Source organism: Solea solea, chromosome 8 (assembly GCF_958295425.1).
Source record: "Solea solea chromosome 8, fSolSol10.1, whole genome shotgun sequence".
In the NCBI taxonomy this organism is placed as follows: Eukaryota; Metazoa; Chordata; class Actinopteri; order Pleuronectiformes; family Soleidae; genus Solea; species Solea solea.
The window spans coordinates 12,683,258-12,702,240 of record NC_081141.1 but is presented as its reverse complement, the minus strand read 5'-3'; the positions used below and the strand labels follow the sequence as shown (position 1 = coordinate 12,702,240).

General features: G+C 38.3%; 2 protein-coding genes across 2 annotated transcripts; both read left to right on the top strand.

The window, feature by feature from the left end:
* Positions 1-352: 352 nt before the first annotated feature.
* Positions 353-2,487, top strand: LOC131464075 (interleukin-1 beta-like). Its single transcript, XM_058636349.1, has 5 exons — positions 353-414; positions 610-831; positions 1,203-1,367; positions 1,525-1,658; positions 1,958-2,487. The coding sequence occupies exons 2-5, from the start codon at positions 633-635 to the stop codon at positions 2,177-2,179; spliced, it is 720 nt and encodes a 239-aa protein (XP_058492332.1). The 5' UTR covers positions 353-414; positions 610-632; the 3' UTR covers positions 2,180-2,487.
* A 1,502-nt stretch (positions 2,488-3,989) lies between these two features.
* On the top strand, positions 3,990-17,532 carry ckap2l (cytoskeleton associated protein 2-like). Its single transcript, XM_058637261.1, has 9 exons — positions 3,990-4,184; positions 5,675-5,741; positions 5,828-5,882; positions 6,545-7,704; positions 8,182-8,377; positions 10,168-10,326; positions 11,904-11,964; positions 13,288-13,450; positions 17,014-17,532. The coding sequence occupies exons 1-9, from the start codon at positions 4,145-4,147 to the stop codon at positions 17,312-17,314; spliced, it is 2,202 nt and encodes a 733-aa protein (XP_058493244.1). The 5' UTR covers positions 3,990-4,144; the 3' UTR covers positions 17,315-17,532.
* Positions 17,533-18,983: the final 1,451 nt, after the last annotated feature.

Here is an 18,983-nt window from a genome sequence, read left to right as displayed (position 1 = left end):
ATCCAGTTGCCTGATACAATGCCCTGTCTGACTGAGAACCTTCTCAGACGTCTTGTATATCTTATGTATTCATTTAAAAAACAAAGTAGTTTTTAGACTATAGATGGAGGTGCACTACCTGTTTCCTCCATGTACATGCCATCATTAAAATATAAAGGGCTAAATAAATAAGTAAATTAATATCTGGTTGTGTTGTGTTGCAATCCATTATCAAACCCCGCAGTGTGTACAGAATTTCATCATCGCAGTGAGTGCGGCAGAAAAGACCTTCCCACTTCCTGTCTGTCCGGGAAAATTCCTGTACTGATTGTGGTGAAAGTGTATATAAACCCAGCAGGTTGACACAGGCAGACAGAACAACACTGGCAAGCTTAACAGAGCACACTAATACAACTTCTCTACTGGCATCATCAGGTAAATGGACTTTTCTTGCCATATTTCTCTTGCCTTTGACATCTGAATATGGAGCATATTATAGAAAGAATCTTTTTCAGCTCAGGGACAAATACTATCTGTATGTAGGCACATGTAAAGGGTAAAACACAGAAATCCATGTTTACATTTTTTGCAATTCAGTGACAGCAGAAGTCTTTTCCTGTCCTCCTGTAGATCTTTATCAATTTAAGAAAACGATGGAATCTAAAATGTTGAGCCCCGTGATGCCCAAAGGACTGGACCTGGAGATCTCCCAGCATCCTCTGACAATGAGGCGTGTGGTTAACCTCATCATTGCCATGGAGAGGCTGAAGTTCAGCAGGTCGGAGTCAGTGCTGAGCACTGAGTTCCGAGATGAAAACCTGCTCGACATCATGCTGGAGAGTATCGTGGAAGGTAAATACGACTAATGAAGCGTTAGCTCAACACCGCTGCAGTTTGAATCACTGTCAAACTTTCTAAAAGGCCACTGAATAGAATGCTGCCAATGAAGTCCTTCACAATCAGGTGTTACAAGTGTAATTGATGTAGTGTGAGAATTTAGCTAATGAGCCACTAGTGTCCTCTTGTTGGCCTATATTCAGATACAATGCTTAGTGTTTTCTGAAGCTGAGTTTGAAACCATCCATTCATTTTCAGTAAGGGGGCAGTGGTTTGTCTTTTACTGCTCCAGTGTAGTAAGTCCTAAGGTCGACTGACCTGTGGAGAGAGAGATGAAGCCATAACAAAAATGTAACTGATCAAATGTTCCCTTTCTTTCCCCCCAGAACATATCGTGTTTGAGCGTAGTGCAACTCCATCTGATGAGTTCAGCAGGACAGGTGTGTACCAGTGCAGCATAACGGACACGCAGAAGAGGAACTTTGTTTTGGTGGAAAACAGCATGGAGCTCCACGCAGTGATGCTGCAGGGAGGCAGTGACAACCGCAAAGGTATAGTTGCATCATGGCAGATGTTTTAGTTTAGAGATATGTTTGTTTGGCTTGATATTTTAATGTGAATGTGTTTTTTTTATTTCAAATTATCATGCTCCTTTAGCAAAATGCTCAAAAATTAAATAGTATCCTCTGTTTTTTTCCCCCCCTGCAGTTTATCTGAACATGTCAACCTATGTGCACCCTTCGCCCAGCACTGAGGCCAGACCTGTAGCTCTGGGGATTAAAGACACAAATCTCTACCTGTCGTGCCACATGGGAGATGGCGAGCCAACCCTGCATCTGGAGGTAAAACTGCTCAATTCATCTCAAACACTTTATTGCGTTGATGGGTTGACTTTCTTCCCTGTGTGCCACTCTTCTCTAAGTATCCAATTAAAAATTATTAGCTCTTCCTGGTATTCAACATAGTTGTTTTTGTTGTTTTCAGCAAAAGACACCTCACATTTATAGACCAAATTATAATATTAATAATATAATATTAGCTGGTAATGGAACAGTCAAATGTTACAGCTCAGCTGGTAGATTTGACACCAAAAACAATGTACAATGTAAACAATCTGACATGTCCCTTTTCAACACCTCAGGCAGTGGAGGACAAAAGCTGTCTGTCAAGCGTCAGCGCAGAAAGTGACATGTTGAGATTTCTGTTCTACAAGCGTGACACCGGGCTGAGCCTCAGCACCCTCATGTCTGCCCGCTTCCCTAACTGGTTCATCAGCACAGCAGATGAGGACAACAGGGCTGTGGACATGTGCACAGAGATGGCCCCACGCTACAGAACCTTCAACATCCAACGTCAGAGCTAGAATCTGCCAAAGACGTGCAAAGTGTAATGTGGATCAGCTAATTTGATTTACATAATCAACAAAAGAGATGTAATTTCTACAGAACAGTATTTACTGTATGTACTAAGTACAGAAAGTGAAATGCTTCGTGTATTGACATAGTCAAGTTTCACCATATGGTGGCATTGTTGTGCTGTCTGGTGAGCACCCTGTTTTCAAAACCACCTGTTAATGCTTTTATGTATTTATTTATCTATTTATGCAACATTCCAACATTTGTGTGTATTTGAACATCTGCTTACTAACATATAAATTATTTTAATGCTATGCAAAATTTAAATAAAGCTTTTATAACTTACTGGATTTGGATTTGTGTTGAATGTGTTTGCTATATTGTGACCCAACTGAAGCAGTCTGTAAAAAAGTCAGCAAACAAAACTGAATATTATGTGTCTGCTAACACTAATACTGTATATGTCCAAACATTGAAATAGATCCAGCAAGTACTACAACAACCTGACACAACAAAGATATCTTCTTGGGCTGGTGTTTAAGCACTATTATATTTTACAGAGAAAAATATGTTTTAGGGCAACTAACTAATCGGACCCATGCTAACTGATAGACTGAGTTTAAAAAACAAGTCTGCAGTAGGCTACACATTTGGCAAACAAACCTGCCTTATACCTCAGGTGCTCAAATTTCTATTTGCAAATTTAATTTTTTTCTGCTCAGCCCTGGGACCTGTAATGGTGGAAAATGGACAAATAAATGCCTTTTCTTTAAAAAGATAAAAACAAAAAACAAAAACAAAAGACAGTCTAGACCAGGTCGAGCAGACTTTCAACCACAGACTTTTCACAGCAACCAGATTTATTACCAATAAGATTATTTGCTCTGTCATCATCATCCTCTTCCTCTTCCATATACTAAACACACTGGTATAGTAAAATTAGATGGAGCGAGACATAAGCGGACTTTATTATCATTATTATTATTTTGTTATTTGTTTCATTTTGTACACTTTCCTGTCAAAGTTCCTCACCTCCACTTCGATCACATACACTGGTATATACAGTAGAACAGTATTTCTGATTTTCCTCCCAGTACCACCAGAGGAAACTCACGTGCCACAGTTTTAGAACCATGGTTCTAGCCCCATAGACATAAATAAGTAGATGCTGCATTCACTGTGGTGCCATGTGATACGTCAGTGTGTATGAAAATGAATATCTGTAAATATCATGTTATATTCTATAAAATAACATGTCACACATTCCTCTCTCTCTTCTTCCACCCATCTCAGTTTGTCATACAGTAAATTCATAACAGCACAAAGACTCTGGGCAAACAATGTTTGATGATGCTGAACAAGAATCACAATACAGCTGTGACCAAAGCAAACAACATCCAGAAAATCAACCAATATCTATATATCTATATATATATATATATATATATTCAGCTGTTAACTGCTATATAATTTCAAGTTATAAAAGTGTGCTTTTGGTTCAATGGATCTTTTAAATAAAGTTTAAATTCATTATTTATTGCAATAATCACAATAATATTATCTCAAAATGAAAGTACTTTCAAGATAATCTTCATGAAAACAATTGTAATTTCATGTATTTCAATGAGGCGTCCCCACTAATGCCACTCACAATATGGTGGCGATGTCGACGTACGACGCTGCTCTACGTATTAATATATCTACGCCCACAACATCCTGTGTGTATTTTCCGGTTAGTGTCGCACATGCGCACTGTGTACATGAAATTTCAAATCGTCCAATCAGTGAAGAGGAGGCGTTCACTCCTGGCAATTTCAAAACAGGAAGCGCGAGTTGCTCTCTTGTTATGGAGTGAGCAGTTAAACGTACCGTCAGCTACTAACATTTAAAAACAAAAAAGAAATATATTAAAAAAGGATATTTAAATAATTTATTTTGGCAACGTCTAAAGAAGAAACTGCAGTGCTACAGCAATGGAAGAGGGAGAAACCGTGTCACTTCTGTCCCGAAAGGGTTAGTCACCATGTTATGTAGCGTAAATGCTAGCTCAGATATTTAGCACTGATTAGCATGTTATCGCTAACGCTAGATAGCACGCTTTCTCACACCCAGTCAAAAGTTTAATTTCTAAACATAATTCATATGCTTTAAAGGATAGATGCTGTTTTTTAAATTCTATATAGTATTCTCGAAAAAGGTTTAGGTAGATATTAACAGTAATTTATTTTCATTTGCACAAGCCCACTGTCATAAATGTTAACATGTTTGGTTTTGTTTGAATAACCCTGTAATATGTGTGCAGAGAAACCAAGATGTTTTCTTAAGTCTGTGGAATATGATGTGTATAGGTACAGGACAATATTTCATCTTAAAATATTTAATATTTAAATAAATATTGCGCCTCCTGCGATTTGAAAATCGCAGTAAGCCATAATGCTATATCGATCAAATTTTGATTAATTGTTCAGGTCTACTGTCAAGTCAATACACGTTTTTTGATGCCTGTCATTCACTGCAGTTCATCTCTATTACCAGACTCAAAAAAACAACCATTAGCAAATTAAAACTCTATGAATCATTTCATTTTCTGTAACTAACGATTATTTGTTCCCTCAATTCACTAAATAGAATTATTCAGTCCCAAAAATTTAAGAAAATTGTGAAAATGTTTTGATGAATTCCTGAAATGTCTTGTATTGTCCACAAACCAGACTTTCTCAGTTTACTGTCATAAATGGGCAATGGAACCAGACAGTATTTACATTTAGCAAGATGAAATAACATAACATACTGAACGTTTTAAAAGAGGGTTGGATGTAGCTTTTTTGGTTAAAAGAATATATCAACAATCAGTCATTATTATTATTATTATTATTATTATTAATAATAATAATAATAATAATAATAATAATAATAAACAAATAATAATAATAGTATTATTATTGAAGATAAATTGTGAGTTGATCTAACTATTTTTAGCTTTTGTATGTATTCCCTTTTCCAAATGTAGATTTTCCACAATATTATATCACTGACTATCCCCCAGGTGGCATTATGTTATTCAGTCACTTCAGATGTGACTTGCATCATCCAGAGGTAATTTTCAGGTGAAAGTAAAGTGTCATTTCAGGTGATTTCAGATACAGCCGGTACAGGTTTGTAAAAAGAATAATCTTATTAGATTTTATTTATTCTATTTAAAAATGTATTCTAAAGTGAAGTTTCAAATCTTTCAGTCAGCACAAATTGTTCACAAGTGCCCTTATACACGTGCCCATTGTGTTGAAGCAAGAGGAGCAGCTTGAAGATGCACTGCTGGAGATGCAATGCTTGCTGCTGCTGCCACCTTGTGGCATTAGATTCACCACAAATCAAAGCAATAGGTAGTCATGGGGTAGTGCAATCACTGAGGCATGGATTTACCGCATAATAAAATGGTGATCATTTTAAGTCAGATGTTGATTTCAGAATATGCTGACATGCTGATTGTTTGTATTTCTCAGAGCTGCGTAAACAGAAGTTAATGGAATATTTGGCAGAAAAGGGACGACTGAAACTGCCCAACCCTAAGTAAGACAAAAGCCTCGCCCTTTACATGCATTTTTTCATGAATGGTGTATCAGATGTAGAGTGATTAAACCAGTTTCACTCCCCAGACCTTACCTCCGCGACGTTAACCATGTGATGAAGCCTGGGATATCTTCGCAAAAGGTAAGAGTGTGTGCACATGCATGTATGTAAAGTCATGTAATACCTTAAACAGTGAAGTGTACAATGGTAATAACTAATCATTAGTTAAATGACAATTGATGATTGAGAATAATCTAATTTTAAATGTGGCACAATGCTCCATCATATATATAATCCCACTCACACTGTTGGGCTGAGAATTTGGGACACATGGAAAATAGGACAGATATTAGTTATGCTTCATTTCAACTGCTTCCAATATGTTAACTTTTTTGACTTGCCACAAACCATTGAACAGGGGTGGGGCAAGAAGCAATTTTCATGTCAAACAACCTGATTTCTGTTTGTTAGCAGAAGTATCTATTACAGGTACTATTTGTACCTGTTTGCAGCAGTATCACTTTACTAGCGTTGCCTCAAATCATGTTCTGTGAACAGCATCTTAATTTTGCTGGGCGACACAAGATTTGAACACCGATGTATTGATAAACATAGAGAGTCATTTGGAGCTGATAAGCTTAATCAGCATTGTGTAAACTCTTGTTACGTTCTTATGTTGTTTGTTAGACAAACAAAACAGCAACACGACAAACCAAGGATTTTAAATGAGGCAAAGACGGTTTAAAGAAATTATATTTAATAATGAGTAACTTACTAGTTTAATTTCTTTGTTGTCTTCACAGGATTTTAAGGGGAAAGAGAACAAAGGTCTATCCGACATATTCAAGCATGAGACCACAACAATTCCAACTCTGGCTACTCAAGCCACAAAGCACCCTGTTAGGAAAGCATTCGGTATCACTAACAAAGTGAATGTCAAAGGCAGCATTGTGACTGGACTGCCAAATGGCAAATGTCCTTCTGCAAATAGGGGCTCCATACAACCACAATTTAATCGGAACTCAGTGCTCACTGGGATGAACACTGCTGTGCCCCCCAAATATAATCCTAATACAGCCAGCCACCATAAAAAGCAATCAAACAGAGGAATGCACTCTTCTTGCAGAGCTTCTTCAAAAGCAGATTCTAATAGCAGATTGTCGAGCTGTATAAGTCTTGGCCCGACTGTCAAAACAAAAACAGGACTCATCCCTGCAGTGACTCAGCCAAGAAATGTGAACAAATCTGTAACACAGATATTTTCCACAGCAGCCAATACATCTGAAAACAAGATGCGATCCAGCAGCTCATCATCAGTCTCTTTTTCCCAGAGGCCCACCAGGACCGAGAAGAAAACACTTTGTTCCACTACTCTGAACATCCCTGTCAACAAAAGAATAACAGTTTCAACTAAAATACAAGACAATAAAGTTCAAGATCAAACCAAGACTAACTCAAAACCACTCCTGGGTAAACCTCAGCTTTCTTGTAAGGGTCAGTTATCAAGTGGACTCAAATCGATGCCCTCCAAGTGCAGAGCAGAACCTATTAAGCCAGATAGGCGAGGAGGGAATTCTATAACGAACAGAACCGTTGATATGCCCACAGACAGGTTAGCAAAACAGATGTTTGAAGCCGGAGAGGAGAAAAATGGAAAGCCACTCAAACTTCCCACCCAAAAGTGCAGTGTGAGAGCAGTCGGGGTTACACGTGCTGTTGTGGCTGAACTGGGAGAGAAAAGCAAGACAAGTAAGGATACTCGAAGCAAAAAGGGACATGGTTCAGCAAATGTCCCTCCACCACAGGCTAATGTAAATAAAACAGGTGCTCCATTGATGTCTAAGCCTGCCAGGAACATCAGTCATATAGGCCCAACCACAAACATGAAGACACCAAAGGTACCAGTCAGGGTCATTCCTCAGACTGAAGTGAAGAAACTGACTGCTGCCCAAGAGGAAAGAATGTAAGTACAGCAGTGCAATTGTTAAAACACTGATGTACTAACTACTGAATCATTATATGTTTATGTGCATGGTACAGTTTTGTCTGTGACTTAAACCTTCCTGCTGCAGAGGACTTGCAATAATGCAGATCTTTCATAACTGCCAGCTGCAACAGTGGCTGGTTGATCTAGCATTTTAAATATTTTCAAGTAGAAACCAATTTGTTTATTGAGAATAAAATTTTAATCATCTTAATCAAAACATGTTAGACACATTTGGTCAGGTTGGTCCCTTCTGGCAGCACGTTCAATCGCAGCGGCTCTGATCAACCCTCCATCTGACCTCGAAATTTCGTTGTGTAATTTCAGTTGTATAATGTCACTAAAGATCATTTCATTTTTAATATTCTTAGTCCCAGTGTGCCTGGGTAATTTTATCTCATGTAATTTCATCAGTCAGATGACGCGATTCACCCCCCACTGTTATTTTTTCTGTAGGCGAAAACTGAAGGAGTGGCGGGAAGCCAAGGGGATATCCTACAAACGCCCTCCAATGCCAGTGAAACCTCCAGTGAAGCACACTATTGCTGTGCCCCATCCTTTCTGGACTGCCATGAAGGAGGAAGATGACGCCCACTCCCTGATCTGTGCTGTAGACAGGTCACTGGCCGACTGTATCAAATTGCTCAGAGAGGTATGTTACGTTACATTACATTACATGTCAATTAGCAGACACTTTTATCCAATCAACTTAAAATATGTGCATTTCAACATTTGGGTACAAACACATCAGGCTGGGGTGTAGGGTTTGATCATGTCCTGGATGTAGGCTAGGCCGGATCCATTTGTAGCCTGGAATGCAAGCACTAGATCTTGAAGTGGATGCGAGCAGCTACAGGAAGCCAGTGAAGGGAGCGGAGGAGCAGTGTAGTGTGATGGGAAGTCTGTTTTTCTGGTCTTATTATTTCCTCTCCGTTAAATCTCATTGCAATTGGTCTTTTGGGAATATGCTTGAACATTGTCTTGGAGAGAAAATTAAGTAAATCTGCTCTCTAAACAACTAAATATTTAGTTAAAATTTATGTTAAATTCATCTGTATTCTGACTGCTATCATTGATCTACAACGACCTGTTTGGTTGGTGACATTGGACTCTCAAGACTCTTTTCCAATAACATCTAACTTATGTCATGAAATTGGAATAGATATCATCAGCATTCACTGTTTCCAAAGACTCTTTATTCTGAGAGCTACAAAATGAAAATGGCCGAGAGCTACTCGTGTTTAAAAAAAAAAAAAAAAAAAAAAATATCCTAAACACTTACTTCAACCCAAACAAACTGAAAAGCTTGTTTTGCCTGAATTTTCACATTTTCTCACATTTTTTTGCAATCAACATAACAAAAATAGTATCTAATTCAGCTCCATGTGCATTTTGTATTTCTGTATGCATTTCTTTCTAGTATATCTCACACACTATTGAATTGAAATATTAATGCTGTCAAAACAGAACAATGCATTCACAAATACACCAACATTTTCTTTTTCACTTTTGATTTTGTTATTATCTGCCCACATGTCACTGTGTCACTTCACAAGAATATCCATATGTACAGCAGCGTGTATGATGTATACTGGGTGTTTCCATTTAGTATTTTAGACTCACCTTAAAAATCCTTAACAGAAGACTGTAGAGAGACAGCTTTTATAGTAATTACTCTGCAGTTGTAATGTTCTGCAACGTTCTCAGCCTATTTTCTAACAGCTATTCCCACGAGTGCCGGGGCCTGCGTTGAAATCTAAAAAAAATTCTCTGATATCCACCCACGCCTTGAATCACAACTCTGATTAAAACATGGAATGTGAACTTGTAATCATAAACTGTGCCGAATGCTTGTCTTTTGACAGTATGTGGTTATTACAGCTGGGCTCCATATTATATTTGAAAGATTAGGCTTCACAACAAAGTACTCCCTCACAAAGTGAGTAACTACAAATAACAAAGTGCAAATACTGATATATTAGGCATAAAATGTCACAATATTAGATGATAAAAGTCAGATCAAAGAAAAATAAAACATGTTGGCCCACACTTCAAAACGTATGTATATGTAAATGTGTATATATATATATATATATATATATATATATATATATATATATATATATATGTGTGTGTGTGTGTAGAAGAATCTCTTCATTTGCTGTACTTCTGGTGGGCCCTCCTTATTCTGCACACATGTATGCACAAAACACACACACACACACACACACACACACACACACACACACACACACACACACACACACACACATATTCAGAAATATAGCAGAAAATATTGTCCCTCTTTTTAAAATTCTTAGCTGTTAATATTGTCTTGTTTGTTGTCTGCTGCTCACCCGAGCAAAACAAATTCTCTTTTGGACGATAAAGACTAATATATTTAATCTAATCCTAATATTGATGTCATTCCTGTATCTACAGGGTTGCCCTCCAGACCAGGTGAAGGAGGTTCTTTCACGGCTGCCGACTATGTCCCAGAAGTTTGCAAAATACTGGATATGTCAGGTCCGCCTAATGGAGCGAGAGGGCCGACTAGATGTCCTGCCCATGTTTGAAGAAGCTGTTCGTGTTGTGTTGGAGGTAAATCATCCAGTAAATAAGAGTTTTCCACAGTTATCAAAGGTGCTCATAGGAATTATTTTGAGTTGTTTTATGGCGTTTTTACTCTATAGTGGAAAAGCACCAATATAGAGCTGCAACTATTTATCGATTCATTTGTTGATTATTTTCATGATTAATCGTTTGGTCCATAAAATGTCAGAAAATGTTAAAAAAAATGTTGATCAGTGTTTGTCAAACCTGGAAATGATGATGTTCTCGAATGTCTCTTTTTGTCCTAAACCAAAATGATTGAGTTTTAATGATTTCTTTGTTATATGGAGCAAAGAAACTAAGAACATATTCATATTTGACAAGCTGAAACAATCAGAAAGCTTGTTTTAATATTGAAAAAAGCTTCAAACCGATTAATCAATTATAAAAAATATTTGACGATTCATTTTAGTAATCGATTAATCGAGTAATTGTTTCAGCTCTACACACTTAGTGTTATACACACTTTATCCGTGAGGACCCACTAATGCATACATTGTTTGCAAAGGCATTTATGATTTTAATCCAGTGGAATATTGTCCATGGTTATTTGACAATATTCTTTTGTCTGTGTGTGTTCACAAGATTAATTAACTAGGAACCAACTAACCAACCAACATTAAAACAGTAGTCAGGTTTCCATTTCCATGAAAATTTGTATGTCTTTGTTATTCTTCTTTTAGTAAAAAAACAAGTCCACATGGCTGAAATAATCACTGGTAGACATGTGCAGCCCTCACTAACATTCTGGTCACATGACTTAGATGGTGCTTATCTCTCTTTACAGCGTGTGCTTGTGAAGTATTTATTTTATATTTAGGGTTTCTGGGTGGTTTCTGCTGATGGCAGTTAGACATTGGGTCTCATTTTCAATAGAGACCTGGTCAGGACAGTAACAATAGTTCACAGTTATAGACAACCAGGGCATTAAATACAGATGCAATAACATAAAGTCCTGAAGCGATAAGCACAAAGTAGATTTCAAAAGCAGAGCACAATGTAAAACATTCAGGGGAATCATGGACTGGTATTAATTCCTCCTAAAGATATTAGGTTGACATTGTTCAATTTAATTGTATAATTGTTGTTCAATTATTAATTAATTGTTCATTAAATGAAAATTGTAAATAAACAAACCAACACATTCAGTTCAGTAACTTTATTGTGACCCTTTTGAAATTGATGAGCGGTGTTCGGTGCCAGGCCTGCGCAGAGAGAATTTGGCTGTGGAAATGGCTGTTCTGCTCTGATTGCTATGTGGGTGTCATTTTTCATTTTCTACCAAGAGGCAGATAAACATTACAATTACATGTCATTTAGCAGACGCTTTTATCCAAAGCGACTTACAATTGAATTGAGTGCAATCAGCCAGGGGTGGAGTCGAACTTGCGACCATTGCGACCATGATGTCTTTCGCACACAGGGTATGGTCTTAACCGCTGAGCCACTCCACCCCAGATAAACAGAATCATACTTAACCTTTCCCGAAACCGTTCATTGTGTACAAGTTCATTGTTTCTGCTGTTTTCTGCTGTTTTTAATAAAAATTCCTTTGCTCCTTTTAGCCTGTAGATGAGTTGAGGTCTGTGGTGTTTGAGATCCTGAAGAAAAAAGACATGATGCAAGGTAATTATCCCGGGGGTAATTATCCCGAAGAACATTATGCGTTGCAGTGCTTAGTTCCCTAACCTCATATATCAGTTAGTTTGTTGAAAGTAAAATTTATTGAGCGTATCAGTTCTGGGTGTGCCTGCAGTACATCAGGATGAAAATATCAAATCTTTGCTGAATGCAGTGTGCAAGCATTTATTTTGATTCTTGGGCCAGAAAAGTGGGTCAAACAATCTCCATCGCTTGGAAGAGGTCAGTTGATGGAGAGGATGCACACATATGCAGCATGTTTTTTCTTTTTTTTCAGTAAAGCTGCTGTGAGGTGTTTGTTCATTTACTTTAATGTGAACATTAACTTGGTCATCTCTGCAGCTCTCAGATTTCGGTTGCTAAGTAATGGTGGATGAACCTGGAGCAGGAGCCTCTGGGTCACCTCTGCTTTCTTTGGTGAATTTTTCATGCGACTTTAGGTGCTGCCTATGAACAGCCCCTTACCTGGTCATGTAATTTAGGGCCAGAATGTGCGCAGCTGTGACCGTAGAGTAGAGTCATGATATCGATATCAACCAATCTGCGCAATCTTGTTTTTATAGCATCAAATAATTACCAATTTAAAGGTGTGAACCTCTATTTGAAAATGGACAATATTGTATAAAATGCTTATAATTCCTCAATAGTTAATGCAATTATTTTGTTCAATCCCTCAAATTAAAGCTGAGAGTCCACACATTAATCCCAACTTGATTGTTTCATTTCAAGGTCACTGTGGTGGTGTACACAGGCAAAATGACAAAATGTGTGTCTTTGTCCATATATACTATACTATATGTACACGTGTGTGAGGAGAACATTAAAGAAACCAACCAGGGGAAAAATATATTCGTCACATTTATGTTTTAATTTTGCCCATGTCTCATCTGCTTACATGAAGGAAGCTGCGACTTTGAATTTTTGCACACACACATCAATAAGTGATAGAAAATTTGACCTCTACATTTAACCCATCATTATAGCACACCAGGCGGAGGAGCAGTGGGCAGCATTTATCAGCGTTACCCCAGCTCTTGACCCATCCTCGGAGTTGAACTGGCAACCCTCTGGTTACAAGCCCAATTTTTTTCCACTGGTCCCCATGGGCTGCAGACAATCATGATCTGGTTTCTTATAAGGGGATCTATCCATCTCTAGTACATTGGTTCATAAATAAGTCCAAATAAATGATAATGTTGTGTGTGTCTCAAAATGTGTTAGATGTGTAAATGGTCAACTGTTTTAACAAGTTATTGTTTTGTATGTTAACATTTTTTTAATTTGAATTAAAAATGTTCATGTTTTTAGCATCTGAAGCAAATGAGAACGAGGGGGACCAAATCCCAACAGCTGAGAGGTCTCCTGAGTTTAGCAACAACCCAGTGACGACCCCTAAACCTGTAAAAGTCTTCATCTCTGGGGAAAAAGGAGACTCGTCTGTAGTCAAGTATAAGATCACAGCAACTCCTGGGTAGGTTTCACAATTTTTTTACATCATTGTTACAACTGTCAACTACTATAATATTTCTGTAATAAAGGGAACAAACTAGGATTTCAGCCTGATACCTTGGTCGCCTATGGCGGTTTGCAAGTCAACTAATCAGCACAAGACTGACAGTTGGAGAAATTCAAAGATATGGCTGCTGAAGGCCTCAAGGTGTTCATGCGTGCTGAAAATTTGAGTGGAGCCTGTGACAAATCTAGACCACAGTGGGCCGAAGGCAGCATGATGCCTCACAGGTCCAGCAGATGAGGAAAAAGAAATACAGCATTAGAGATGACAAACACCACTGCTACAGGTAAAGTACAGTGGTTGGCCTGCGTTGGGGTTTTATCGATACCTGTACTGACATCGATACTGATACTAATCCATACTCATATTTTCTATACAGCTCTCTGACTTCAGCTGTTATGTGAAAGTCACCTCTTGAATAATGTTCTCTGGTGTTATTTAGTGCATAGATTGATGTCTTAAAAATGATGGTAAGTAAGCAGCTACACATTTGCATTGAGCCTTCTATCACTGTTGGAACTGAGTGGCTGCACAGAAAACACTGCTAACAGAAGTGTTAGCTTTGCTAAAGCTGAAATAAGCATCCCTTCCTCATGTCTATAGCGTTGTATTTGTTCGTTGCAACGTTGCACGATACAAGTCACATTGAAACCGAAGAGGACAAAATATATTTAAATCATTTTTTTCATTATTATTATTATTATTATTATTATTAATAATAATAATAATAATAATAATATTAATAATATAACATTAATAACAATAATAATAATAATAATGATAATAATAAATTGCAACAGAACAGACTGGAGGGTAGCCATAGTACCACTCCAAAAATGTAATTATTAATCTGTTTCTTGAGAAAAGACAAAACCTCTTTGAATATCATGCAGATTTAACCAGAAACAGACTAAGTTTCTTTTACCAAGTCCTGGTGCTCATGACAATGTTGTGCTGATGTGCCAAAAAGATTAAGAATGACTTATTTGTGAAGCCCAAATCAAAAAAGATATATAACTTCACATAAGCTCCCCATTACGCAGGTTGCAGCTGATCATCATATTCTCGTAATATTATCTCAACAATTACCAAACATAGCGTTATACGGACACATTAAGAACACAATAAGCAGCTGTTGGCATCATTAGGGAAGCAAAGAATGCTAGCGAATCACGCAAGCATTTTTTGACCTCAGACCTCAGGTGTCCTGCCAACTTCTCAATAGCAGTTTCTGCAATGGGTGTCTGTATAATGTCACAGCTCTTGCAAAAGACAGAGGTCATTCCATGGAGCAGTTGTTGACACGGGAGTGTTGAACCAAGCTTTTAGATACCCTCTGGCAAAGAAGAAACACAGGTCACACAGTACTTTTTCTTCATGAGCTGTTAGTTGGAATTGTCGCCTGAAAGTTCTAGTTACAGTAGTCATCTCGCGGTTGTCTTATCTGAAGTTGACCCGTGGTGAAATCTAGGATACTTTCCTTGACATCTCTGATATTGGCAGTAAATTCAGTATATTCATCCCTGGAGGCATCTTGACGATCCTTGATGTCAACAAGATTCCAGAAAACGGCTCCAGCCATCAGCTACAGTGGTTAAAAAGTAACTAAACCCCTAAACCACTTTTTTCAGGTTAAAACTAGTGTATATGGTTATCTAGTAATATTATTCACTGATCCAGGTCCAACTCTTTGTAGTTTTGTGTATTTGAATTACGTATTTTGTGTTAAAAATGGGTGTATGCACTGCCTTCTCTGGCTAAATACCTCCAATTACATTATGACTTTTCGTATTAGCTGGCTCTTCCCATGTTGTTGTTGTCACTATTCATCCTCCTCAAGCCCCCCCCCCCCCCCCCCCCCCAGAGACACAGCAATGGGGTGGGGCACACCTGTAGCTCTCAAGCCTTTTGAGAGCTACGTCACAGAAATGTGCATGCGCAGTTTGGGGTCAGAAAACACACTCGTACCATTAACTTGTACAACAGTCCAACACATGTCCAAGATGCCTACTTGTAGCGTAGTTGGCTGTGAAAATAGAACCATCAATGGTGTCAAGTTCTTCAGAATCCTTACAGGATCTCATCCCTTTCCAAACATAGACATCGTCTGTTAGATTACGGTGAAAAGCCTGGATTTCACAGAAATGTGTGTCAATGCACATATGTACATGAAACCTATGCTGCCTAAAGTTATGTTGTGGTCTTGGACGTAGCTAGCTTGTAGTTAGCTGCCGGCCGGCTAGCGTGTTGACAAGTAAACATGGTGTGCTAAAAACGTTCCTTGTAAGACTTGTATGCGCATAGACTTTCTCACATGTACGGGCTAGGTTTATCTATAAGGTAAGAGTGAATAGCTGGTCACTGGATACCCTATCACTTGCTAATATTATCTACCCAATCTATTATGGAAGCGGGGTAAGGCAGGCTATTGCCGTCAGCTAGTTCTAATTTATTTGGTATTGTTTGGTCCTTAATCGGCAACGAAACAACATATTCAAAGTTATTCGGTGGAGGACCGTGGACATACATGTTATTCGCTTACCTGTTGTGATGTTTTCTGACCCCAAACTGTGCGCGCATTCTCGCTAAGCTTGGAATGTTTGTATACAATGAAAGGCTCATTCAGCACGAGCGGGAGAGGAAGTAGGAAAATAAAACATCCGGTTTACTTTTCAGAATAAAAGATCCCGTGTTGACACCAAATTGTACTTCACTGTACTACATCACAGAAAAGAGTACTTGTTGAGTCTTGGAGACTCGAGTTGAGTGGGAGTGTAAGCCCTGTGACTTATTTCATTTTCACATCGGGGACAAATAAGGAAGGGCAAACAGAACGGATGAAAAATTCTTTGTCTGCTTGATTTTAAATTGTTTTAATTTCCAGAATTTATTTTTAATTGATTTTGTTTTTATTCCAATGTATTTACTTGCCTCTGTAAAGCACTATGAATTGCCTTGTGTAAGAATGACGCTATACAAAAAAACTTGCCTTGTGAGGTGTCCAAACACATACCTCTCACTTGGCCGGCAATGCCCACTGCTGTAGTGTGTCAGCCACACTCCACAACAAACTTTCAGCTAAAATTTGTAAAATATGTGTACTTCGATTTAAAGAGAGATGCATTAATTTGATTGATTGGTATTTCTGTCCCTTTTTGCCACACTGGCCAGGAAATACAATACGGGTCCAGTATGGCCCCGTAAATAGTGATGCCGAGGAAATAAATGAAAGATGGTGACCCAAATCCCTGGGTGAGGGGGTCCCAGAGAAGGCTGCATTTCAGATGGGATACGCAATGAGAATTGCATTGATTTGCATTGATGAAATTATCAAATTAGTTATAAATTCCCCATATTTTAAGGCTCACGAGCTACCAGTAATGATTATGCTACAAGTGTAAGATATGGTATGTTGTGTTTTGTCCCTAAATGAAATAGTTTAAGAGGGTCAGAGGACCCTAATACTGTTGTTTCTCACGGGTTGGAAATTAGAATTCATCCTTGTCTTTCTTTTCTTTTAGTGGCCCTCCAAGCCAACAGAGAGAACCAGCGCGGGTCAACGGCCAGGAGATTCGCTTTTTCACTCCAGTTAGGCGCTCGCTGCGAATTGAGAGAGCCTCGCTCCGATATCCTGTGTCCCTCCAGGACCATGATGTCTGCGTAGCCTCCTACAGTGACCTGATCTTTGAGGAGGAGAAGGAGAAAAATGATGGGGTGAAGGGAAGTGAAACAAGCCCATCTGTTAATGACACGCCAATGTATATCTACAGGCAGAACGAAGCACTGAAAGACAAGGTGCTGGTCAAACTCGTCTATGATTAAATTTGACCAGTTTGTAGCTGAGTCAAAATTCTGATGATCTGTCAATGTTCGGAGGTATTTTCCTCAAAATAAGTTTTATGAAGTGGTTATTTTCAAAAGTTGGGTTATCTCACACTTAGTGAGAAGTTATTGGTTTAAATCATTAGGTCATATTTTATTACTCCCAACTATCGTGTACATGTTCATGTAAAAATAAACCTTTGTTTTTACTACCCATATTCCTTAATTTTCACTTCTCTATACAACATTCAGTATCAGCAACATTGGGTTATTGGGCAATAATATTTTGCCTGTGATACTAACTTCTTAAGAACTTTATCATCATTACCAATTTCAGGTCTGATTTCATCTGCAGGTACCCGTGCAATGATGTATTTTATTTCATCAGTTATTAAATAATTTGTAATGGCTGGAATGTAAATTACCAAAGAGTAAAGGTTAACGTGCTGCAACTCGTGCTGCAACTCCTCAATGTAACCAAACATGATGGCGTAGTCGATGAACTGATGTTGTGTTTCCCTTTTATTTGTCTAACCCAAGGTGCATACCGTGAACAATATTTACAGGTGAAAATCAAAAGAAGTATAAAATTGTCCAAAATGCTATATCCAAAAAAACTATACAAGTCCCAATCAAATCAATTCAATTCAGTTGTGAGCAAAAATAGGTGTTACCTCCTCTGTAGCCCAATATATAGTACCCGAGTGGGAGGTAGACCGCTCTTTATATACTGTAGGTCCTCTGCCCCAACTATCCAAACATAAATTATCCAAAAATCACAATAAATGAACACAAGCATGATTACTATAACAAACAACCCAGACAAAAATATAGCCAAAATGTTTCCCAAATTAACGGTGCCACAATAATTATTGTCCCCACCTTTAATAAACAATATTAAGTGACGTCACACTAAGCGTCCCGCCATCGTCGTCATTTAAGCGCGCCGCTAACGTAAACACCGTTTGGAACGCTGCCGCCACAAACTGAGGATGAGGGTGAATTTAAGTTTGAACCAAGTTAAATGTAAACAGGATGATTGTGTAGGAGCGTCAAGTGTGCACCCTTGATGGTCTACAAATGTTGCTGAAAGCAGTTGGGTATGTGCATGCGTCAGTGTGTGTGTGCTCATTAGTGGCGCCAACACAAAGATAATCTGTGAATCATGGTGTGTGTCGTAAGGTGTCTGATGTTGTTTACATAGTTACATAGGGTTAGGGTTGGTTGTTGACAGTTGCCAGGGTCACAAGAAAAAAACCTGCTCTTCTTCATTTCTTCATCTTCAGGAGTTTTAAAGTGACAGAGCTTTTCTGTGTGTTATTGCATCAAGATGTCTTTTTAAACAAAGACAACTCACCTAGCTAGCAAAACCAAATGTATTTTGTTCCACATTTTCAGCTACTTGAAATATATTTGTGTAGATAACTTGGATTCATAGCCTTAGAGTAAAACATTTGTATGCCAACCAGAGCATGAAATCTCATCACACTAAACAGTAGAGTGATATCCAAGGGCCACTGTAGTTTCCGGACGAGCTCAGTAAAAGGGAAGCTCACCATTGAATGTCACACGGGGCCTTTAAAGGCAAGCTTGCTAGGAAAAGAGTTGATTGTTGATGTCTGTCAATGTTCCCACTCCGTCATCCAGGTTGAAGTTTTGATAAGGCAAA

Bases quoted from the DNA above. Each gene is read 5' to 3' on its own strand.
- LOC131464075 (XM_058636349.1), top strand. From the start codon at position 633: ATGGAATCTAAAATGTTGAGCCCCGTGATGCCCAAAGGACTGGACCTG. The intron at 1,368-1,524 runs GTATAGTTGCAT...CCCCCCCTGCAG, and splicing joins AGGCAGTGACAACCGCAAAG to TTTATCTGAACATGTCAACC. The intron at 1,659-1,957 runs GTAAAACTGCTC...TCAACACCTCAG, and splicing joins AGCCAACCCTGCATCTGGAG to GCAGTGGAGGACAAAAGCTG.
- ckap2l (XM_058637261.1), top strand. From the start codon at position 4,145: ATGGAAGAGGGAGAAACCGTGTCACTTCTGTCCCGAAAGG. The intron at 7,705-8,181 runs GTAAGTACAGCA...TTTTTTCTGTAG, and splicing joins GCTGCCCAAGAGGAAAGAAT to GCGAAAACTGAAGGAGTGGC. The intron at 10,327-11,903 runs GTAAATCATCCA...TGCTCCTTTTAG, and splicing joins CTGTTCGTGTTGTGTTGGAG to CCTGTAGATGAGTTGAGGTC.